The 26,857-nt window shown below is 38.1% G+C and overlaps 1 protein-coding gene across 4 annotated transcripts in view; it reads right to left on the reverse strand.

The window, feature by feature from the left end:
• The window catches only part of spidr (scaffold protein involved in DNA repair), a 122,815-nt gene that overhangs the window by 8,424 nt on the left and 87,534 nt on the right, over window positions 1–26,857 (reverse strand). For 2 of the 4 annotated variants that reach the window (XM_087310091.1, XM_087310090.1), the window contains 4 exons: window positions 25,079–25,277; window positions 19,883–20,014; window positions 4,654–4,744; window positions 2,023–2,137 (listed from right to left, as the gene is read on the reverse strand). In XM_087310091.1, the coding sequence (XP_087166217.1) occupies window positions 2,023–2,137; window positions 4,654–4,744; window positions 19,883–20,014; window positions 25,079–25,277 (537 nt within the window). Of the gene's footprint in view, window positions 1–1,886; window positions 2,138–4,653; window positions 4,745–19,882; window positions 20,015–25,078; window positions 25,278–26,857 lie in introns of all 4 variants that reach the window. The other 2 variants (XR_015525304.1, XM_087310089.1) reach the window with 2 other exon arrangements.

Below are 26,857 nucleotides of genomic sequence, written 5' to 3' on the forward strand. Positions count from 1 at the left end.
AAGCACACAGGTTTGCAAACCCCACCTAAAGTTGAGGCGCAGATGAGAGCGATCATGACACGTCACGTGGTGAATAATGATCCGCCAGCTGAGATCAATCGAGTACGCGCTTCTTGGAGAAGGCGCCCGAATCTCCATGCATTGCGTTCACTGCGTGTTCAGCGCAAATGTCCGCTAAAAGTCAAATCAAATACTGTACATATCATCGCCAAAGAAGCTCGCCTTTACTAAGTTTACACTGAAACTGCGGCTCATAACAAAGACCGGTATTGCGCCGATCGTTAGCGCAAGAGTCCTGCTCTGCCTGCTCATAAATTGGGTCGGCTGACTCGCCTGCTTTTCACTAACTCAGAAAAATGAAAATCAGCTCAGACTGAACCTTTAAATTGACAAACTGAAACCAAAACTTTTAAAGAGTGATAGAAGTGAGACTTTACTTACTTTCTTTTGTCTATTCTTTTTTTGAGTTGTATATTATTATTTTTTTATTTACTGATGACTGCTTTGCAGCTTTCATCATTGAATTGAATTATTTATTATAATCTTTTGTTTGTTTTGTAGCAGAAATAATATTTACATGCATATTAATTGATATGCTTATAAAACAGCTGTACAAAAAAAAAAATTTCTTACTGCAATGCTTCATTTTTGTTTGATGCAAACTATACAATTATTTTTCATAAAGTAACAGACTTTTTATAGCAGATAACCTACATTCATGCACATTCAAGGCAGTATCATAATGAGAAATGGAAATCATTACTATTATTGTCATTTTTTATCATCATTAATATTCTATGGCCTAATTATTAGACATTCATTTTGGAATTATTGCACACAAATATCAATGTCTTCGCATTAGTTAGATAGTTGTTTCTGGTTTTTGTCAGTCTTCTTAATGTTTTTAAAATACAATAAATCCCTTTAAAAACTATTTGCAGAGGTGCTCATTCATTTTTGGTGGGTGCTCCTAAATTTTTTCTGGTGCTCCTAAAATTTTTTTGGTGCTCCTAAATATTTGAAGTTGGGAGCACCGGTGCTACCAAGTAAAAAAGTTAATTTCGAGCCCTGTAAAGGGATGGACATGGTCAGCAACAATACTCAAGTAGGCTGTGGCGTTGACACAATGCTCAATAGGTACTAATGAGCCCAAAGTGTGCCAAGAAAATATCCTCCACACCATTACACCACCACCAGCCTGAACTGTTGATACAAGGCAGGATGGATCCATGCTTTCATGTTGTTGACGCCAAATTCTGACCCGACCATCTGAATGTTGCAGCAGAAATCGAGACTCATCAGACCAAGCAACATTTCTCCAATCTTCTATTGTCCAACTTTGTTGAGTCTGTGTGAATTTTAGCCTCGGTTTCCTGTTCTTGGAGGACAGGAGTGGCACCTGCTGTGGACTTCTGCTGCTGTAGGTTATCCGCATCAATGTTGGACGTGTTGTGCGTTCAGAGATGCTCTTCTCCATACCTCGGATGTAATGAGCGGTTTCAGTGATTTCAGTTACTGTTGCCTTTCTGGAACCAGTCTGGCCATTTTCCTCTGACCACTAGCATCAACAAGGCATTTGCGCCCACAGAACTGCCTATTATCTTTGCCATGATGAGAGTAGATAATATTTTACAAGATCTTTGTCAAGATACTAGTTTTCAGCTTAAAGTGACATTTCAAGGGTTAATTAGGCAGGTTAGAGTAATTAGGCAAGTCATTGTATAACAGTGGTTTGTTCGGTAAACAATCGAAAGAACTTATTGCTTAAAGAGGGCTTATAATATTGACCTTATAAACGTTGTAAAAAGTGGAAAACTGCTTTTATTCTAGCCAAAATAAAACCAGATAAAAAAATATTATAGGAAATACTATCAAAAATTTCTTGCTCTGTTAAACATCATTCAGGAAATATTGAAAAGGAAATTCACAGAAGGGCTAATAATTCTGACTTCAGCTGTATTTTGAAACATGAGCAGGGCATGTTTTTGTGCAGTCCACTGTGGATTTCTGCCATGATCTCACCTTGATTTTGACGGTACAGTGGCTCAGTGAAGAGCAGCTCAGAAACACCTCCAGCTGCATCATTGTGCTGGGTTCATCCATCACTGCTCCACACACCAAACAGAGGAATCCTTTCCTAGAAACGACACACACACGCAGCTTTTATTGTTGTTTGTCAAATGTTTAGAGTCTTTTTTCAGTTCGAGGGCTCAAAGGCTCTATGATTCACCGCTTCAGCTTTACTCTTACGCTGGAATGTGAAAACAATTTAGCTTTGCGGTGGGCTGTGATTACAGCAGACGTAATGGAAGCATCTTACACACTAAAGTGGCCCATTATGCTATTTTATAGATTCCTCATTCACTTTTGGTTCGAAGGTTTTTAGTACAGGTTCACATTCATCCAACTTAAAAAACAAATAAATAAATAAAAACACTTCTGATTTCTCATAATTCCCATTCTAGTATCAGCTTTTCTCAAAGTGTCTGAAACGCGTGGTTTAAGGATGCAATGCAATGCAATTCTACTAAGGTCTGATTGGTTAGACATCCCAATCTGCTCTGATTGGTCAGACAATTCCACTCTGCTCTGATTGGTCAGACATCACAATCTGCTCTGATTGGTCAGACAATTCTACTCTGATTGGTCAGACATCCCACTCTGCTCAGATTGGTCAGACAATTCTACTCTGACCTGATAGGACTGACATCCAAATCTGCGCTGATTGGTCAGACAATGCTACTCTGCTCTGATTGGTCAAACATCCAAATCTGTTCTGATAGGTCAGACAATTAAACTCTGCTCTAATTGGTCAGATATACCTCTCTGCTCTGATTGGTCATACAATTCCACTCTGCTCTGATTGGTCAGACATCCCAATCTGCTCTCATTGGTCAGACAATTCTACTCTGATTGGTCAGACATCCCACTCTGCTCAGATTGGTCAGACAAGTCTACTCTGCTCTGATTGGTCAGACAATTCTACCCTGATTGGTCAGACATCCCACCCTGCTCAGATTGGTCAGACAATTATACTCTGATCTGATTGGACAGACATCCAAATCTGCTCTGATTGGTCAGACAATTCTACTCTGCTCTAATTGGTCAGACATCCCACTCTGCTCTGATTGGTCAGACAATTCTACTCTGCTCTGATTGGTCAGACATCCCAATCTGCTCTGATTGGTCAGACAATTCTACTCTGATTGGTCAAACATCCCACTCTGCTCTGATTGGTCAGACCATTCTACTCTGCTCTGATTGGTCAGACATCCAAATCTGCTCTGATTGGTCAGACAATTCTACTCTGCTCTGATTAGTCAGACATCCCACTCTGCTCTGATTGGACAGACAATTCCACTCTGCTCTGATTTGTCAGACAATTCTACTCTGCTCTGATTGGTCAGACATCCCAATCTGCTCTTATTGGTCAGACAATTCTACTCTGATTGGTCAAACATCCCACTCTGCTCTGATTGGTCAGACCATTCTACTCTGCTCTGATTGGTCAGACATCCAAATCTGCTCTGATTGGTCAGACAATTCTACTCTGCTCTGATTAGTCAGACATCCCACTCTGCTCTGATTGGTCAGACAATTCCACTCTGCTCTGATTGGTCAGACATCCCACTCTGCTCTAATTGGTCAGACAATTCCACTCTGCTCTGATTGGTCAGACAATTTAACTCTGCTCTGATTGGTCAGACATCCCAATCTGCTCTGATTGGTAAAACGATTATACTCTGCTCTGATTAGTCAAATATTTTAGTCTGCTCTGATTGGTCAGACATCTCACTCCGCTCTGATGGGCACTACTATATACATAAACAATATGTAACTATGTAAAATCAAAACTATATAAAGTGTTTATTCTTTTGACTAAAAGATAAATATAAGATATCACAAACCCTTCATTTTTATGTAAAGACTGTAGTGAAAACACAATTTTCTGACTTGTATCTTGTTGTCCCAAAATGATTTGTCTTTTTTATTTTAAATATGCTACACTGCATGTTTCAAGGCATTTCAAGGCAGCTTTAATAGAGAAAGAACTCGAGACTCAATAAACACTTTATTTTACTAGATGACGTAAGAAGGAATGTGCAGCTGTGATGCTGCTGGAATAAAGGCTGTATAAGCACTCGGACTGAATTTGAAGGTATTAATATTAGTTTAGTTATTAAGGATTTTAGTCCATATTTATTTAGATAGTTTTATTTCAGAGGTGTGCTTTTCCATTCATGTATGCATTTATTTATTTTATTTATATTACTGAGATGTTCTTTCCCATTTATTTATTTATTATTTCATAAGTGTGCTTTTCCATTTATTTATATATTTATTTTGTTGGTTTTGTTTCAGAGGTGTGCTTTGTTATTTTTTATTTATTCATTCATTTATTTATTTAAAGGTTGACAATCAGGGTGAGATGGTCGGTTTCAAAGGTTATATATTGAGATCTTCTCTAATTTTCTATTCTTATGTGTATGTATAATGTAGGACATATATTATGTGTATATTATGGCTTAAATCTGTAAGCCTATCCTAACATAAGACTATGCTGAAGTTTGATCCTCACTTAAAATTGTCTACCTTCTTTAAAGTTCATCACTAATAATTTCGATCTGTCTTAGCACCGACTTTTGAACTTACTCGTTTTCTCGAATCTCTAAATGGCAACTCTCACACCGACAGCAAATAGGCCAGGAGAACGCTGTGTTTTCATCCACCGCAACAATCACACCTGCAAAAAAAAGTACATTCATTTCACTCACACATTTGATTGCAATTACTTTGCTAATTAGCTCTACACTCTTAAAAACAAGCGTTCAAAATAGTGCATTTAATGCCATAGAACACAGGTGTCAAACTCAGTTCCAAAAGGGCCGCAGCTCTGTACAGTTTAGTTCCAACCCTAATTAAACACACTTGAGCAAACTAATTGAGTCCTTCAGGCTTGTTTGAAACCTACAGGTAAGTTTGTTGGAGCAGGGTTGGAACTAAACTGTGCAGGGCTTCGGCCCTCCAGGAACTGAGTTTGACACCCATGCCATAGAAGGACCATTTTGAAACAACTTAAGAGTCTTAACAAGAGTGCGAATTACAGAGGGGTTTAAACCCCCTAATTAACGATTGATCCCGCCTTGAAGGACATCAAAACAAGATGTATGGGGGGAGTCAGCTCTTTAATAGAAAGAAATAGCTTTCTCTGATCTATATCTTAAATATTAATAATTTTTAAATGTATAATATAAATATATATTAAATAAATAAATTTGACACATAAGTGGTTTAGTCTGACCTTCTGTAACCTCTAAAATAGTCACTAAATACCCCTCAAAGCACTGAAAGCATATACATTTTATTACAAAATTAGATGCAATTTAAATACATTCATAAATTTGATTCACTGAAGCATTTATAACCAAACTACTACTGACAAAGCACAATAAAAAACAATCCCCTAATAGTCAATGCATAATTCGCACACTGTTCTTAACCCTTGTGTATTGTTCAAATTGACTATCCTTTCGTTATGTTTGTGGTGGTTTTTGCCCCATTGACTTCTATTATAACAGCATTTGTTGATTGCAAAGCCATGACAGCATATAATAATGCATTCTTGATTATTGGTATGGCTGGACGGTATATCGAGTTCTGGCGATATATTGATATGATTCCCCAACGCAATGTAGTATTATCCAATATCGTTCATATCGATATGGTTTAAGGCCACACGTGCGCATTCTGCGTGAAACAGACCACTCCAAGGTAGCACGAGAGCTCCGCTTGCACAAATCGTCACTTTGGTATTATAAGGTTCTATCTGCGTTCTGAACGATTTTGAGATATTGAGCTTCAAAGTTTTTGCATTCCATAGCAAACAGTATGTGTCTAACATTCGTTTTTTAAAATAAAAGTCTTAAAATGTAAAAAACTCATTAAAAAAAATCCCATAAATGTAAATAAGTTGTCATTTATTCATTCAAGAACGACCCATCACTGAAGAACCATACAGTGCCAGTGTTGTATTAAAATTGGACTCCTGCATAAATCTGACACAGCACCTGCAGCTGTCACAGCGGTTCATCAGAAACCTATAATCCATCATTTCTTCCGCAATTGACAGCAAGAACAAACGTAGAAGCCTTGATAAATTGATAAGCAGCACCTGAATGTGTTCAAAAGAATTAAAAACGCCAAAATGGTAGGAATTTATACCACATTTTGGAAGTGAAACCACCTCATATTCACTGATTATAAGTTCAGTATTTACTACACCACGGTCTCTTCTTTACATTTACGCTGTAACACATTTAGCTCAGCATTCTGTTCTGTTGTACATTTATATGCTTCAACAGCATTTCATCACAGTACTCTGAAACAATTACGTTACTTCTCATATCTATAGTCTATTCGTTTTCATCTCCATATTTAATATTTAGTTAAAAAAGTTTAGTCAAAACAAAAGAAAAAGTGTAGGGTTTTTTACCTGGAGTGAAAGACTTCTCTTTAGATATCTTCGATATGTGCACTGCTTAATAATTGTGCACAATACATAATTGTAAATGTGTAACTAAATAAACATATACAGCTGATTTAATTGTTGTTTATAAATCACACAACTGTGGTATACAGGATTACTTATAACAACACTTCAATTGTGACATAAAATACTGTTTGTGTGTTTCATTTTTACATTAAATTTGTTGTGTCACTATTTAAGTGTGTTCCTTTTTTGCTCTGACAATATAGCTCTGTTTTCTATGGTTCTGTTTAATTTGTTATTTGCACAACAGCATAGCAGTATTTATTTATCAAAAAAATAAATAAAATGTTCTGCAACAGTTTTAAGCAGAAGAAAAATCTGTACTGTACTTTTATTTATCAAAGATTTTGTGCAGCTGTTACTTTTGTGCAGCTGTTTATTTGTAAACATGGAGGAAAACACCTGAGTTAAAATAATATTTTCCTCAAAAATTATTTAATAATGTTTTATTAAAGGCTTTAACTCTCAAGTAACCATTTATGGGAAAATACAGTCATTCCTCCTAAAAATACTGGGATATGATATTTTGCCCTTATCGCCCAGCTCTTATTATTGGTGGTTTTCCCTGTTGGGAAGAGGTAAAATCAAGCGGTAACCTCCCGCTCTCCCTCAGGAAGCCAATACGGAAGTAACTAAAACTGCAATTCATCCGAAATTCCGCTAGTCCTGGCCGCTCCTGGCTCCAAAACAGAGCAAATTTCAATTGAGCCCAGGTGTTTACATCCTGGTACAAAAAAAGATTTTGGTTAATACAGCTAATATTACCCTTCATGAAAACTGTGAGGGGGGTGAATGTTTTTATAACTCATCCGTTTCCTTTATATTAAGTTATATTAAGTTTGCATAATTAAGGGCGTGGCCACTTGAGTGACAGCTAGGTCTCGTTGGTCGCCGTCACTTCACCTCAGCTGAATCCTGCAGATTAGCCACTGATCTCGGCATATTTATTGTATTTCTGTGTTGTTTTATGTGGCTTTACACAGTCAACTGCCTTTTGGACTTGCTTCCTACAATTATTAGATGGCATGGCATGCTGAGTGCACTTAATTGTGCTCAAAAACCATTCACGTGGCCTCCGTTTCCCATGTGAGTAAAGTTATATACTTATATACCATCTCTGTACATGTATTTGTTTTATTTAAGATCATTTATCGTTTATATTTATATTTAGAGCTGTAATGCACTCCAGAATCTGTCAGATTGATTAGCTGTAGACTCTAGAACCGTCATCTAAAGCGTTGTCATACAGTGTTATGCTGGATTTCATCAATAGTCTTGCATTAACTAACACAGACTATATCTGAAGTGTTTGGAAGTAATTCGCGTTTTCCTCCTGTTGAAAAACGTCATAAGAACAATGTTTAGTGGCTCAATGTAATACAGCAGTGTTTTTAAAAGTCTAAACACTTTATTGATATAGTGTACAACCAAGCACAAGTGGTCAGAATACAAACGAGTCACAGGTGATAAAGTATTAAGCGTTCTCCCAAAGTAAAGTGTGTCTGAACCAGGTCCAAGCTAAATGCCAGCAGGTGTCTGTAGCCCCGCCCACTCTCCGCCTCTTTGCCCTTGTTTGGTATCCCGCCGTGGGTGTGATGACGCGCGAACAAAATGGCGACGGTTGGCCGCGCCTACTTGTGGCTTCTTTTGCGCTCTTTAGAAACCTATGGGTGACGTCACGGATACTACGTCCATATATTTTACAGTCTATGGGTAAAATGTGCAACTTGTACTGTTAATCAACATACAGTTGGCAGCATTAACCCTTTAGATAGGCTTTTATAAAGAGTTCTATTGAGTACAACAGCAGATTATAGTGTGTGCTTAAATATCCTTACTATGTTTACTGTGTTCTGAGAGCTGAGCTGCTTATTTTGATTTTTTCAGACATAGTAAGATCAGTGCGCAAAGCTCTCTCTCGCACTTTATCACATACACACAGACATTACTTCATTTTTAACTCCATATAACAGCCAGAACTAAGCTTTTTTTTGCACTGTAACTGATGATAAACAGTAAAACTGACAAACTGTACTCCTCCCCAACAGTGAAAACCAGCAACAATCAAGAATGCATGATTATATGGTGTCATGGCTTTGCAATCAAAATATGTCATTATAATGGAAGTCAATGGGGTCAAAACAGCCCCCAACATAACGAAAGGGTAGTCATTTGGGCAAGATTGTACTGTTTTTGAAAATTTTCAAGCATTTTCTCTAAAATATGTGTCAAAATCAGATTTGCCACCAAAAATCATTCCATTTGCTGAAACACAGAGAAAGTTGTGGCCAAATTAAGACTCAAAATCAGCCCACAGTGGATGAAAACACCCCAAACAGCACATAAGGGTTAAAAGACATGTAAAAAACCATCAGTGCAATGCAAAAGTACTTCAAGAAACCATAAATGCCAATAATGAGCGCCCTTTTAACAGTGTGGTCCTTAATAAGAGCTCATTTGTTTACTAGTTTCAGTTTATGCTTTATTAATGAGCCTCTTTACACTTATTTTTACTCCCTACCAAATAAATCAACACATTACTGCTATTTGTACCCTTCCAATTTGACCTACTTCTGTGAAATGAGTCATGAAATATTAAACATAATTTAATAACTGCTCATCAACACATGACCCAACAGCCTGTTTGTCTTCAGAGAAGTTTAAATATAGGATGCTTTCTGATAACTAGCATGGTAAAAAAGCTGAAAAGCGCAGCGCACAAGCACACATCTGTTACATAACACACATCAGGCAGCGATAAGACCCCAGCGTGAACCTCTGCTCTCTGGAGAATCCAGCGGCAGCGAGCCAAACGCTGAATTTGCTGACCACTGCAGGAGATAATTTGTGCTTGTTACACTTTCTAGTCAGATGATTGGTCTTATCTACGGGGTGAAACAGCCACAGAGATGCAAAGTCTAAAATATCGCATTAGTTGTCTATAATTGATGATCTACACATAATGTGAGCAATGAAAGCTGAGCATGACATAATAGAACAGAACAGAACATACATGCATCACGTCCAGAAGGGGTTTGAGCTTGAATAACTTTCTTTCAGCAGTGTTGAGTATGAATCTGTAATGCATTATGAAGCACTCGTTGCTGAGTTTTAACCAGTCCGGTTTTAGTGTTTTTAATGATTTTTAGTGTTTAAAATGACTGATTATGCGACAAGTTTTGGCAAACATTAGCGGCAAATTTCATAGCATTTCTTTTATTGTTTTTTGAGCGTCCAGCGACGCTCCAGGGACAGACGAGTCTTCGCTTAGGCCATCTTCTAGCCTCCACCACGGTGACTGAAACTCTGCACAAGACTTTTGGCCAGCGGAGAAATTAAAATGGTCGTGCCCAACTGAGTCTGGTTCTCTCAAGGTTTTTTTTCCTTCACTCCTATCAGGTGAAGTTTTTTTTCCCTCTCCGCTGTCGCCACTGGCTCGCATGGTTCAGGATTGGTAGAGCTACGCATCGATGAATTTGCTCTTCAGTGTTTGAACTCTCAGTAATGATTAAACCACACTGAACTGAGCTAAACTGAACTGAACTTAAACACTAAAAACTGAACTACACTGTTCCAGTTACTATGACCAACTATGTGAAGCTGCTTTGACACAATCTACATTGTAAAAGCGCTATACAAATAAAGCTGAATTGAATTGAATTTTTGGTGAACATTAACAAAAATGTACCTAATTTATTATTAATTATTTGACCTCCAAAACCATTAATTCATTTATTTCAAGAGTTCACACTTAGCTGATGATTGATTATAAGCAAGTTTGGCATGCTGTCCCGGGAGAGAGCCCTGAGCTTGAAGTTTCTTGAGCCCTGGGCTCCCTCCCGTTTGGAGGGCGAGAGGGGAGCCTTGAGCTCAGGTAGATCTCGACAACTCACCCTTGATAAGAGCTGATGACTAGGCCCACACGGAATCTGCGCGCGCAGAATTCCGCAGATTTTCCGCAGATTTCTGCAGATTTTTAGCCCATCATTAATTCTGTTTATTTACTTATTTACTTTTATTTTACTAATTTATTCAGTTTTTAATCAGTAATTTATTACTTTTATTTTATATATGAAGGTTTTAGTTATGATACTCCGCTGGATACTTCCAAAATAATTGCGCAGAAATCTGCAGATTTTTACCGACCTTCTCCGCAGAAATAGCAAAAAACCTCCGCAGATTCCGTCTGGCCCTACTGATGACTCAAAATTGAATGCTATTAAAAGATATGCTGCATTATGAGAGATTACCTGTAGTGCAAAATTTAGATTTATCAATTTACTTGTCGTGCATGTTTTTGGAATGTGGGAGGAAACCGAAGGACCCGGGGAAAACCCACGCAAGGACAGGAAGAACATGCAAACTACACACAGAAACGACCACCGGCCTGTTAAAGGACTAGAACCGGTGACATTCTTGCTGTGAGGCGACAATGCTAGTCACTGGGCCACCGTGCTGCCCTATGGAGGGAAAGGTGAAAAGGTAGGGGTGGAAGGGGGGATTCTTCAAATCGAAGATGACTGTAGTGAAAAAACCCTGGCTCTTTATAGTGGGTTAGGAATGGCCTGATTGGTGGATCATGCATGCTAATGCAGAACCAGCCGTGTTCAATCATAATCACGTGCTCCTCTCGAAATCAGTTTATGAATAAACTTCACTTATTTATACTGGACAACCAAATGCATTTGTTTAAGTGTTTTAGCAGACTTGCTAATTCTCAACACATGTCCACAGGAGGCTTGACAAAATTGACAAAATGAAGATATAATAAATGCATATACACAACATTAGAATTCCTTACATAAAATTATTGAAGGCAAAAGCAAAGGCGGCATGATCCAACAAACTATTAGTAAACTATTTGTGTAAACACTGCTGTTTTGTTTTTAACCACTTATTAAGAACACTACTAAAAACATTGGTAACACTTTATAATAACTACACACTATAAACCTGTAGGGTCCACCCAGTTAGTCCAATGATGGTCTCTACTGGTGGATGAAGGTTCACTGCATGTTCGGCCTTTCCAGTGCACAGTGTTGATTTACTTTAAACTTAACTCATATCTGACTCCAGTTTTAGTTGGAGGTGGTTTGAAATATTAATATATTTATCCTCGTTTTATCTGACTCCAATTTTAAAACAGTGATAAAGTTATTTTGTTTCCTTTAATATTACTTTAGATTATGATTGAATATTCTCTTAGATTCATTATTATTGTATGTTATTCTTGTTCTATCGGATTCCTATAACAACCTGAGTCTTGTACCGGCCGAGTATACAATTTCTTAAGCACAAGCGTGTCAGTCTTGGTCACTAAACAGTCTCGATTGACCGATATCCTAAAAAGGCAGAACCCTACTTACTCAGATTGGGATATTTTTTATGCGATCTCCTAAATCAAACAGAGCTATTTAGTCATATAATGATCATTCCTATAGAATTAAGCAGACCAGTCGTACTTAAATTATTAGTAACTTTAAATAATCACTATACTATCCATATAGTATTATAAGTTTAACAGGTGAAGGTCTATCCCTTTAGAAAACCTTTTACAGTCGAAGTATACATGAACTAATGCCAATGTGTTAGTCGAAGCTCTAGAAACATCATACAGAACAGAAGTTCCACGTGTAAGAAATATTTTGATGTCCTTGACAATTCAAACATGAGCTGAAAACAGAGACAATTGACTCCACAACCCAGCAGGTGGGAATGCGGGAAAAGCCGGCTCCCCTACATTTACATTTGAATCCACTGAAACTCGACTTCAACCACCCAAACTCACACATATGGTCATTTAAAAGTCTGAATGTTCTAAATTAACACAAGTGACTTTATCTATAATGTTTGATGTCATTTGAAATGTCTCAGTGCGACTGGTACAATGGTCTCATTCCCTCAGCAATAGACATAATCGAAATAATAAATATATAACTTCAGGTATCTTTTGAACCACTGTGAAGGGTGTGCCTTTCCTATAGGCAGCACCAAATGCAAATGCCTTTTGTTATGCACACACCCCTTTCCTTGAGGGGATTCTTGGATTACTTAAGAGAAGGTTTGAAAAATGTTTGGGGCGATTCTGCCTACCCAGATCAGCCCGTAACACGGAGCTTACGCTTCATGTTATGTATATTTTAAAGTCAGGAATGCATCTTTTAATCTTGGATTTGTCTTTGATAACTTGATGTCTTTATTGATCATTTATAAATTGACTAAATTAATTGGCATAATACACATTTACCTGACTAATAAATTGTTATGTTTTGAATTATTCAAACAGTCCTCGTGTTATTATCACTGGTAAATGTTGTTAAGTCCATAGCACTACAAGCCACTGTACAGGTTAGTAACGGACTAAAACACGTTAGACGGAGCAGTGTAGCACGCTATACGATGTTGTTAGAGATCCGACTAACAAATTGGCATTAATTCAAGTATACTTAGACTGTAAAAGGCCAATGATGGGTTTTCTATTTAGAACAACAAAATATTGTTGAAACCAATCTAAATGTGGGTATTTAGGCCTTCATCTACACACTTATAATCCTGTGCGATTATTATTATAATACTTTGTCTTGATTTAGTAGATAACAGATCTATGGGGACCACATAAAAATCTCCTAAACTGAGTAAGTAGGGTTCTGCCTTTTTAGGATAGCGGTTAATCGCCTCTGGTCTTAATGACCAAGACTGACAAGCTTGTATTAAGAGATTGTATACTCGGCCGGTACAAGACTTGGGATGCTATAGGAGTCTGAATAAATGAGAATAAGGTATAATAACAAATCGAAAGAATATTCAATCATAATCTAAAATAATGTAAAAGGAAACAAAATAACTTTATCAATGTTTTATAATTGGAATCAGATAAAACGAGGATAAATATATTAATATTCTAAACCACCTCATACTAAAATTGGAGTCAGATATGAGTTAAGTTTAATATAAATCAACATTGTGCACTGGAAAGACCGAACATGCAGTGAACCTTCATCCTCCAGTGGACAACGTCATTGGACCAACTGGCTGGACCCTACACACGCTATGGCCAGATCTGGATAACAGGATCGCGCTGAACATTTCTCAAACCTTCCCTTAAGTAGTAAATCCAAGAATCCCCTCAAGGAAAGGGGTGTGTGAATAACAAAAGGCATTTGCATTTAGTGGAAGAGTTTCTGCCTATTGGAAAGGCACACCCTTTACAGTGGTTCAAAAGATACCTGAAGTTATATATTTATTGTTTTGATTATGTCTATTTCGGAGGGAATGAGACCATTGTACCAATCGCACTGAGACATTTCAAATGATATCAAACATGATAGATAAAGCCACTTGGGCTGATATAGAACATTCAGACTTTGAAATGACCATTTTGTGTGAGTGGAGTGAAAAGGGGCTGAGCAGCCAAGGTGGGTTTCGAAAAATGTTTCAAATGTAAATGGAGGAATGGAGGGGAGCTGGTTTTTCCCGCATTCCCATCTGCTGGGTTGTGAAGCCGATTGTTCCTGTTTTCGGCTCATGTTTGAATTGTCAAAGACAGCAAAGTATTTGTGATATCTCATGTCTTATAAACCATTTATAAGCCATTTGCAAATATTAAATTCATTATCTGTTATTAGCTCTACGTTAATAAAAGTTGGTGAGCAGTTTATAACTACAGCTACAACTGCTGTATTTCGACTTACAAACACATTTATAATGTGCTTAAGTGTACTTTCATACTTGGTTAATGATTTATTTTCCATTACTAAATTAAGTATTGCATTATTCACAAATCAGTTATTTAAATATAGTTGGTTGTTTATTTAAGATCATTCAGAATGATTTAGTAAATGATTAATAAACTATTGAAATTAAAGTTTAAATATCTTATTATTCAGTCATATAGTCATGGTTATTTGTATGTTAATAAATGCTTTATTAACTTAACTTCGTCTAGTTTTGTGACCTAATCTAAAGTGAGGACTATTTGTGCTTTATTAATCACTTATAAATGGCAATTAAAGTTTTAGATGTTTATTTATTTACTAATTTCGAGAGGATCACGTGCTTATGATTATGGGTATGATTGCTTGTGGCTGGTCCCGCAGTATCCAATTTATGATTCACCAATGAGACGATTCCTAAGCCACTATAAATACCCTAAGTTCCATATAACAGCCATCTTCATTTTGAAGAATCCCCCTTCCACTTCTACTCCTCCTTTTCTAGATGGGTGGCACGGTGGCCCAGTGATTAGCACTGTTGCCTTACAGTAAGAACGTCACTGCCTTACCAAGCCAGCCAACGTTTCTGTTCAGAGTTTACACGTTTTCTCTGTGCTCACATGGGTTTCCCCCGGGTTCTCTGGTTTCCTCCCACCGTCCAAAAACATGCAACTTAAGTTAATGACTAATCCAAATCATCACCACAGACATGCTCCTAGTAAGTAGTTATCTCTTAAGAGCATTCACTATCTGTTCATTAGCTACTACAGCAGGGGAATTCTCGAGATCTACCAGAGCTCAAACTCCCCTCTCGTCTTTTAAACGGGAGGGAGCCCCAGGTTCGAGGATCTTATGAGCTCCGCACTCTCTCCTGGGACAGCATGCCAAACAAGCTTTATAATCAATCATCAGCTCAATCAAGTGTGAACTCTTGAACTGATATTTGTTACAGCGTGTGTCTGTATGTGTGTGCATGTGTAGGCAAGAGAGAAGACTATGCTTATGATGAAAGATGCATATTTACTATAAAGAATTTTAGCAATTGATAAATTCACATGGCCTGGTTCAAACAGGCTTTGAACGCATGTTGTGATGATGATGTCACAGGATGCGGGTCACACCAGACAAGAAGTGTGTTTTGATTACTCAAGGCTTCGCACAATAGACGAGCACTGAATTAATAATCAGAAGGAAACACAATATGTAAATGTTCTCTGAGCGAATTGTATTTATGAACTAATTTCGAGAGGATCACGTGCTTATGATTGCTTGCGTTTGGTCTCACATTATCCAATTTATGATTCACCAATCAGAAGAATCCCAAGTCTCCATAAATAACGTCCATAAAGTCTCCAAGTCTCTATAAATAATCTCTGACCACATTTCTAGAACTGCTCGATCGTGCAGATTTGCAATCTATAACATCAGAAAGATCTGACCCTTCCTATCTGAACATGCAGCTCAGCTCCTTGTTCAAGCTCTTGTTCTCTCCAGACTGGATTACTGCAACCCTCTACTAGCAGGGCTTCCAGCTAACTCTATCAAGCCTCTTCAGCTGCTCCAGAACGCAGCAGCACGAGTGGTCTTTAATGAACCTAAAAGAGCACATGTCACTCCGCGGCTCATCCGTTTGCACTGGCTGCCAGTTGCTGCTCGCATCAAATTCAAAGCTCTGATGTTTGCCAACAAAGCGACTTCTGGCTTTGCTCCTTCTTATCTGCTCTCACTTCTGCAGATCCATGTGCTCTCCAGAAACTTGCGTTCTGTGAATGAACGTCGCCTCGTGGTTCCATCCCAAAGAGGAAAGATATCACTTTCCCGAACGCTCACGCTCAATCTGCCCAGTTGGTGGAATGAACTCCCTAACTGCATCAGAACGGCAGAGTCACTCGCTACTTTCAAGAAACGACTAAAAACTCAACTATTTAGTGTCCACTTCACTTCCTAATCTCCAATTGTCTCTCTGGTTATACCACTAACTGAACTAAAAAAAAAAAAAAAAAAAATTACTAATGGTTTCCTTCTTAGACCTGAAACTTGCCTATAGCACTTATTCATTGTTGCTCTTATAGTTGTGTAAGTTGCTTCCTTGTCCTCATTTGTAAGTCGCTTTTGATAAAAGCGTCTGCTAAATGACTAAATGTAAATTTAAATAACGTAAGTTCCATACAATAGTCATCTTTATTTTGAAGAATCACCCATCCCACCCCTTCTCCTCCTTTTCTTGATGAGCGGCATGGCGGCCTAGTGGTTAGCACTGTTGTCCCACTGCAAGAACGTCATTGGTTCTAGTCCTTACTAGGCCAATCAACGTTTCTGTGCGGAGTTTACACGTTCTCCCTGTGCTCGTGTGGGGGTTTCCCCCCGGGTTCCCCGGTTTCCAAAAACAAACAACCTAAGTTTATTAACTAATCCAAATTTTCACTATAGACATGCTCTTAGTAAGTAGCTATATACAGTATATTCTATACAGTATATTCAAAACTCTGCGGCTAGAATACTCACTCATACCAAACGTTCTGCTCACATAACCCCAATCTTGTACGACCTCCATTAGCTCCCAGTTGCATATCGCATTAAATTCCTAATTCTCCTCCTTGCATTTAGATCCCTAAATAGCCTAGCTCCCTCCTTTCTCTGCAACATGCTTATCCCCTACACCCTAAAGCCTGATTTATACTTCTGCGTCAGGTGACCGGCGTAACCCACGGCGCAGGCAACGCGCGTGGCTGTGCATTTATACTTCTGCGCGCTGTCTCTGCCGGTCTGCATTAACACTTCCGAAACGCTAGTTGGCAGTGAGGTGTAAATGTTCCTCTGTGTCAAGTTTCTTCGCTACTTTTTTGCATTTCCTGAACACTTCCGGGATGTACAAGTGGCTCAAACTCGCTCATTTTGAGGCAGGAACCGGCGGACGTGCAACAACTTTAACTATGAGGTAAACACAAAACAAAACTTTCCATCCGGAGCTCCTTCACGGGACTCCACATTTGTAAACAATCGCTCGCGCGGCGTCGCGCCATTCGCGCGCCTCTCGGTCCCGCCCAGACTCGTCAGCGCTACCAAGCCGACCAATCACAGAGCTTATGCTACGCGTCGTTGCGACGTGTAGTTACATTTTTTGAGAGGTGCACGTCAGTGACGGCGATGGCCACGGCGAAGGGCTATGCGTCAGCGCCGTAGCATACGCCGGTGTTTGACGCAGAAGTATAAATCAGGCTTAACTCGTTCATTACCACCCGCTGACTCTGGCCTTCACGCTGTCCCTCGGTACCGCCTCTCTTCAATGGGGGGCAGATCATTTAGTGTTATTGCACCCAAACTCTGGAACTCTCAACCACGCTCACTCCGCTCTGCTAATAATATCTCTGAATTCAAATCCTTACTTAAGACTTGAGACGTATTTTCTGAATGCTTCACTTCTGATCTGCCAAACTGGCTACATTATCTGCTCCACCTCCACTCTGCTCATTTGTCTCCTAGGTCTTGTTTGTGAAATTCCAGTTTGTTATATTTAACTTCATGTATGTTTGTTTATCTTTTTGTCGCATTCCTTGTAAAGTGTCCTTGAGCTCTGGAAAGGCGCTATATAATAAATTATTATTATTTTTTCATAACAATCCCTAATTGCACACTAGCTTTATAGAGCAGGGGAGTTCTCGAGATCTACCTGAGCTCAAACTCCCCTCTTGCTTTGGAAACGGGAGGGCGCCCCAGGCTCGAGGACCTTGTGAGCTTTATAAAACACGCTTTATAATCAATCATTAGCTAAATGTGAACTTTTGAAATGCTCATTCATAACAGCAAAATACAAATTTTAACTGACAAAAATAACTGTTTCCAAACACTAAAATGGAAATAACTTAATAACAATGAAATAACTGAAGGCTGATTTTTACTTCTGTGCGTACGTGTATACCGTATATGCCAGCGCAGCCTTCAATTAGTCGTACAGCCCTCGCACAGAGGACGTGCACCTCTCAAAAAAGTAATTACACATCGCAAAGACGCATCCCACAAGCTCTATGATTGGTCCATTTGGTAGAGGTGACGAGTGTGGGCGGTGCTGAGAGCTGCGAGCCCGATGGAGTGAGTGTTTACAAGTGTCGAGTTCTGTGAAGGAGCTCCAGATGGAGACTTTTGTTTTGTGTTGACCTTATGATTAAAGTAGTTGCACGTCCGCCAGTTCCTGCCTCTGAATAAGCGAGTTTTAGCTACTTGTAGCGTTCAGGTTCCAGCAACCATTGAACGCAGAAGTACAAACCAGCATTAAATCTTATCACACAGCAAAAATGTTAATAATTAAAATTTTAATTAATGTTATTCATCAGTACTTTGTTCTTCTTCTCCAGTGCAAAAGTCTTAAGATTCTATAAAACAGGATATATTTAGTTAAGAAGCCAAATTACAAGTGAAGTTTTGTTTTCTGAAATGAAGCCAGTTCATCGTTAAAACAATTAATTTTCATCCCCAACTGATACATATTTGTAACAGTTTATCAAGCTTAAACTAACTGTTTCTTGAATTAATGATGGAGGAAGATACAAATCTTTCGTAGTACACACAATATACATTCATTCATTCAATTTCCTTTGGCTTAGTCCCTTTGTTTATCAGAGGTTGCCACAGCAGAATGAACCGCCAACTTAATCAGCATATGTTTTACACAGCGGATGCACTTCCAGCTGCAACCCAGTAATGGAAAACACCCATACACACTCATTCACACACATATACTATGGACAATTTAGTTTATTCAGTTCACCTATTTGAACCGTGGGGAACATACAAACTCCACACAGAAATGCCAACTGACCCAGCTGGCACTTGAACCAGTGACTGTATTGCTGTAAGACGACAGTGCTAACCACTGAGCCACATGCAATATTCAGTGCCACAAATTCTTCATTAATATACTGTTAAACGATATAACAATCTTTAAAATGAAATATTCTGTCTACTTTTCTTCTGAAAAACAATTTGGGCTTTGTAATATTTTTTGCACATTTATATTTACTGTATATATTATTTAAATTACATGAATGCAATTTATGTATTTATTTTAAAATTATTAAAAAAAAACAAAAGTTTCCCCAGGTACTTCCCTGTTCCTTGTAATTCCCATGCTATTAATATTATTTATGACAGCACACTCTTTTCTAATAGCTTTATTTGTTTCTACACAGCCTGTTGTTTAGTTTCTATTATTACTAATCCTGTAATTGAAAAAGCAATAAAATAACGATCAAAAATTCTTCATTCTAAGAAAACGACCCCTTAGTGGGATCGTTTACAGAACGAAACCAAACACTCTTGGATTGCATCACTTTGCATGAGCTAAAATAATACAATACAGGAAAGAACAGAGCACTTTAAAACAAAATGAGACTTTTATATCTCAACACTGGGCAGAAAGACAACTTTCCTTCAACAAGTGGGAGAGAAAAATAGATTGAAGAGGGAAAAGCAAACGACAAACCACAAGAAGGTCCCCAACAAAGCTTCAAGAACAAAGCCTGAGCCAGCAAACACTGCTTTTACTTTAAACGGACAAACATGTTGAATCTCCAGAAATCTGGCTCATGCACAAGGAGGATCTGAGCAAGCGTTCTGTACAAACCTGTGACGCTGCATAGAGAGTATAGCTGGGTTTCTGGATTTAGGTTGTCCAGAATTATAGGCCATTGAATGGAGAAAGATTGCTCTTCTTCTTCCAGTTGGATCACTGTCTGTTCCCAGCAGAATATCTGACCTGGTTTAGTGGGAAAAAAAGCAAAAGTTTAATGTCACAGTGTTAAACAGGAATGACAACATGACGATTTATGTAGGAAAGCTTTAAATCTTGGAATAATTCAGACATGAAGATGCGACCGCAGAGATGTTCAGCTTGAATGGTTTTGATTCAGTGACACTGAACCTTTCCTAACAAACAGATAAATGGAATTTTGTATGTGCTATAAAGCATCTGTGGCTGCATCTTATGGAAACACACCCAGGTCATGTTTCAGTCCAAAGACCAAAATTATTAAATATATTAAGAGAAACTTATTTTTAGGACCACAAAGATTTAACAACATTATTAAAAATCGATCAAAAATGTCACTGTGCTCTTAAACCACAAAGATAAAATAAAACCTGATTTAATAATTAATGATATATATATATATATATATATATATATATATAGAAGAAAGTAGTTCATTTAGTAAAAGGGTTTTTGAGACTCTCCATGTTTGATTTTGTTTTTATATACACAATTATGCCATCAAACTGTTGTATAAATGCAATTTCACACAAGTAGCAGTGCGATATGGCTGTATACAACCATATATATATATATATATATATATATATATATATATATATATATATATATATATATATATATATATATATATATATATATGTATGTGTATATATATATATATATATATATATATATATATATATATATATATATATATATATATATATATATATATATATATTAGAGCTACACGATTTTGGCTAAAATAGAGATCACGATTTTCTCACGATTCTGTATATGTAAAATAAAAGTATGGTAAAAACAAACATATGGCACAACATCGATACACAACAACGATAATAATATTATGTGGTCTACTGGTTTTTATAAATAATTCTATTCTACTTATAATAATTATGATGTTGAATTATTATGTTTGAGATATATGCTTGCAATCTGTCATAAAAAATCTGACATTTGCCATTATCAGATTATATTCAACAACAATATATAGGCTAGAGTAGTTATACTGACATTGTAAACATTTATTTTCATGCACAACAGTGGGTTCGCTATGAAAGAAAAAAAACATCAAATGCTTGTCGTAATCATAACTCTAAAATGCGATAGGATCATTTAAATGAAGGGCACACTTTCGGTTTCATTTTGACTGCTAGTGCTTCTTTAAACTTCGCGCGGCTCCCAAACGATCACTCTGTGCCACAAACTGAATATTGTTTACAGCTGTAATACCTGTTACTCGCAACATATGCAGGTTCTGTTTACTAAAGTAGACGCGCGCGCATCTATCACTAAGTAGAGCGCGCGTGCCCTCTCTGTGATAACATCTCACGGAAAGCAGCTCGTCACGTGTGATCTCCCGGCCGCGAAAATATCATTACAAGAAGACAAAAATAACATTTTTAGGTGAATTATACCTTATAAATACATTATGTGACTCATTCAACATATATATATATATATATATATATATATATATATATATATATATATATATATATATATATATTAGGGTTGGGCATCTAAGCTATAATGCCGATCCGATACGCATCTCGATACAAAGAATACGATCCTATATATTAGCGATACATTTGTGACATATTGCGATGCAACACGATACGATTCACACCCATATCACGATACAATGCGATATTTCAGCACTAACTAATTAGATCAAGTTTATGAGATTATGTGAAAGAGGATGCTGTGCCATTGAATAAGTTTGATTATTTATTAACCAAGCAAAACCAAGACTTTTTTTTACAAACTGGCTTTTCTCTCAGAGCCAGAGTGTCAGTTTACAGTAGAGGGCCATTTTAGAACCTATAGCACATATTTTTTAAGTATTTTCAAGATAAACAGAATGTATAAGTGCAATATATATTAAAATATATATATTTGCACTCTTTCAACATAAAGGTTTATCATTGCACAACAAGAATTGTGATTTAACTTTTCAACTATGAAAACAAGTTTTACAAAGATATATTTTGCCACTGAATATTCAAAACTTAAGGTCGTGAACTAGCAGTGTTATGCTGCTTTGAAACATCACTGTCACTGTAAACAACAGGCTAATAAAAATATAACAAACCAGCAATCTTCTTGCTGTGAGGTGGTCAAACTACCCACTGTGCCACCGTGACACCCATTATTTTATCATTATTATTATTAATATTATTATTATTATAATTAAATAAAAATTAACAGAAGGAGGTGTTCAAAACCTTCGTTCTCCGTGACACTAGGCTGAATAAATATCTTTGCAGATGAACAGGGCCGGCACGTCCATAGAGGCGACCTAGGCGGCCACCTAGGGCGGCAGTATAAGCGTCCGCAACACCCCCCTTACCACCCGCATCCTCAGTTATGTCCGCGACACCTCCATCAGCGCCCGCTTGTCCTCAGTTATATCCACGCATAGGGTGGCAGAATAGAGGTCCGCGACACCCGCGTCCTCAGTTATATCCGCGCATAGGGCGGAAGAATAGAGGTCCGCGACACCCGCGCGTCCTCAGTTATATCCGCGCATAGGGCGGCAGAATAGAGGTCCGCGACACCGGCGCGTCCTCAGTTATATCCGCGCATAGGGCGGCAGAATAGAGGTCCACTGGAAGATGGAGCTTTCACAACAACACCGTGGCGCCGCTTCAAGTGAGATTTCAGATTAGTCGTACTGCCCGCGTATTTTACAGATGCGCGGCACACTTTTGCAAATTGCATCTGTCCTGTCATGTCGTCCATCCTTAAATCCATAATGTTGCCATACTTTAGATTTAAAACTCAGTGGGGAATAAAATGTTTGTTTTGCTTCTCGCGCTTTCTGAGGGCGCACCACTAGCTTCATCCGCACACCTGATACACTGAGTTGTAGTGAAAGTGTGCACATCCGCAAATCCATTAGGCTTACTTTATGTAGGTCGATTAAATTATGCGCCAAAAACAGGTTGACAACACTTGTTAATAAATAAAAAATACATTCTATATTAAAAATATAAGCTGTATCTCGGAAAAACCGATGCATCTCGCAAAAACCGATGCATCTCGATTTGCTTCCAAAATTTCATTCATCCTCTGCTGCTCAACCGATGCACTCGCATCGTGCACGCGCATGACCGCGTATCGATACATATCGATTAATCTTCCCATCCCTAATATATATATCTATATATATATATATATATATATATATATATATATATATATATATATATGCCAACTGAACCAGTTGAGGCTCGGACCAACGACCTTCTTGCTGTGAGTCGACAGCGCTACCCACTGCGCCACTGTGTCGCCAACTGATGATTTGATAAATGATTTAAGTTTTTGAATTTTTTAAACACCATTTTAAGGTCAAAATTATTTGCCCCTTTAAGCTATGTTTTTTCGATAGTCTACAGCAAGGGTTCCTAAACTTGTTTAGCCTTGCATGCAATGGCACACACCAATAGACCCAAGCCTGTTCTTCGTTTAATTTTTTATGTATGTTAGTGCTGTAAATGAACCAGAAAGTTTAACCTGGTGTTATAAAATCAATCTGCTGCATCTGACGCTATTGCGGTGTCTTTAATATAATGTAATTACCCCAGGGGTCGCAAAATCCAATAGAACTATAAGCTACTATAGTAACTAAATGAAATATAGTAACTATATTTTTTTCTCTTCAGTAGGGTATGGATAAAATATGGTAATTCTTATGGTTTATTAAAAATAATTACAGTTTTAGAAATCACCAGGCGACCCCCCTTCATTGTGCCGCGACTCCTCAGGGGGTCCCGACCCCCACTTTGAGAACCACTGCTCTACAGAACAAACCACTGTTAAACATTAACTTGCCTAATTACCCTAACCTGCCTAGTTAACCTAATTAACTAAGTCAAGCCTTCAAATGTCACTTTAAGCTGTATAGAAGTGTCTTGAAAAATATCTAGTCAAATATTATTTACTGTCATCATGACAAAGATAAAATAAATCAGTTATTAGAGATGAGTTATTAAAACTATTATGATTAGAAATGTTGAAATTGATTATCAAGGGGGCTAATATACACAAACACACACACACACACACACACATACACACGTTTGTTTTTGTGAAAAGTGGGGACATTACACAGGTTACCATTCATTTTATACTGTCCAAATCATATATTGTATTGCCCTCACCCCACTCCACCCCTAAACCCAACCATCACAGGAGACTGTGTGCAGCTTTACTCTCTGAATAAACTCATTCTGTAGGATTTATAAGCATTTTGAGAAACGAGGAGGTCACCAATGTCCTCATATTTCACCTTTTTGTTATACCTGTGTTATACCCATGTCATTATACAGATTTGTGTCCTGATATGTCACAAAAACACGTACACACACACACACACACACACACACACACGCACACACACACACACACACACACATATATAATATATATATATATATATATATATTAAAAAAAGAGAAATCTGTATATGATAATGTTTTGTTCTATTAGGATCAATTTTTATTGTATTCATACGAAATCACTAATAATCAATCTTAATCAATTTTAAAAATAAAAGTTTTTAATTGCAATTATTGTTGTAAATGTATTTTTAACATAAATATATAGATGCAAATAACAGCTATTACTTTGTACTAACTTTGTTTAAAAATATGTGTAAGAAAAGTCTCTGTATCTCTGTTAAACTTTTGTATAACTGTATGTGTATGTGGTGAAGGGTGGCATAGAGGATCAGTGATTAGCACTGTCGCCTCACAGCAAGAAAGTCGCTGGTTTGAGTCAAGTGGGTTTCCTCCCGGTGCTCCAGTTTCCCCCACAGCCCAAAGACGTGCGCTATAGGTGAATTGTATAAACTAAACTGGCTGTGGTGTATGAGTGTGTGTGTAAATGAGTGTGTATGGGTGTTTCCCAGTATTGGGTTGCGGCTGGAAGGGCATCCACTTTGTAAAACAATTGCTGGAATAGTTTGCAATTCATTCTGCTGTGGCGACCTCTGCAATAGAGACTAAGTCGAAGGAAAATGAATGAATGAATGGGGTGAAATACCATGCTCCTTCACAGCGTCTCTGAACTTGAGGATGAGTGGTTTTCTCTGTGTGTCCAGTGCTTGTGTTACTGAGCTGCGGATCAGGCAGGATGAGCTCAAACACACAGACACGCTTCTGCTCTTCTCTGTGTTCGACTCGTTCTGGAGACTGCGATCAGTCACAAACAGCAGAATCTCCCTCTCACTCACATTTGAGCTCTACAAGAGAAAATTGGCAGAGTTCAGATTGGAAACATTTAAAGCAGGGGTCTCAAACTCAATTTACCTGGGGGCCGCAGGAGGCAAAGTCTGGGTGAGGCTGGGCCGCATAAGGGATTTCACAAAAAAAAGTCCTCAAATGTCATTATTAACAGTTTCAATTATTTCTTCTGAACATGAAGTGTCCTGAACATTAATAGAACATTGAGTGAAGATTATGAACAGTTCTTCTGAACATGGCATCTTTTGCCTACTCCTTGCTGCCAGAGACTTGACAGCGCTTCTTCTCACAAATCTGAACCACATTTGGCTTTAGAGCGGAAGCAGTTGAGACCCTCAGTATGGCTTGAAGATGATCATCATTAAGTCTAGACCTGTACTTTGACTTATTGAAGTTCAAGGTGGAGAATAACTTCTCACACAGAAAAAAGTGAGGGAACTCACTCAAAACTTCCATTCTCTCACCTAAAAAAAGGCGTATATATGTATAAATAAAACACCCCCACCCCACTCCAGTCACATCAGTCTGTACCAGTCTGTATCTACCTATAATATATATAAGATGCAGGCTGTAGCTAGGTAGGTGGCAGGCTGCAGATAGGTAGCTAAGTGGCAGGCAGGGGCGGGAACAGCTTACCTTGGTTCTGGCTGGCGCGAGTTCCCTCCTAACACTTCCCGCCCGTCACAGCGTCTAACAAAGGGGCGGGGTGCGTGGTGACGTCACCGGCATCCCCGCCCCTTTGTTTACACGGCGGGCGGGGAATGCCAGTGACCGCTGTGTACGGATAGAATCAGCGGAGCGGGGAGCGCTCTCTCTCCCTGCTCAGCTGATTCTGTCAGTGTACAGCGGTCGGCGCGGGCCACAAAATATTGCACTGAGGGCCGCAAATGGCCCGCGGGCCGCGAGTTTGAGACCCCTGGTTTAAAGGGACCTTTTATTCCCTTGTTAACAAGATGTAAACTACGTCTATGATGTCCTTAGAGTAAGTGTGTAGTTTCAGCTCAAAAATACCACACAAAAAATGCTTTATAACTCTTTGAAACTGCCCCTTTTAGGTTGATCTAAATCATGCCATTTTGGTGACTGCTGCTTTAAATTAATTGAGATTGTGCTCTTTTCAAAATTGGGCGGAGTTATAAGTAGCTGTGTGTCAGCATAGTGGCAGATTTAAAAACATGACTTATGTTAGCTGTGAAAAACTGAAAATTTGTCTCAAAATGCGTCAGTTTGTGCCAGAGATGCTCTAACTACAACCCGCGGGACAAAGTTGGCCCTTGGTTACCCTAAATTTGGCCCACTATCCCATCTTAGAAGAGAGGTAGGTTTTTGGTAGTTTGCTTTATTGTTGAGCTACAAAAAAGCTGAAATGTATTCATTTATTTATTCATAAAAATAATTAATTTTATCTCATTTTTAAGCTGTAGATTAATTTTAGTGCTTTTACAGATTCATCTGCACTTTCAGTTTTTAGTTTTTTTTATATAGTTTCATTTTTAGCATTGTTTGCCAGTTTTTTGTGATTTTTGTTGTTGTTGTTTTGTGTTATTATTTTGTTGTTGTTAGCATTTCGAATGAGCTT

This window comes from Danio rerio, chromosome 24, assembly GCF_052040795.2.
Source record: "Danio rerio strain M-AB ecotype USA chromosome 24, GRCz13ab, whole genome shotgun sequence".
NCBI lineage: Eukaryota > Metazoa > Chordata > Actinopteri > Cypriniformes > Danionidae > Danio > Danio rerio.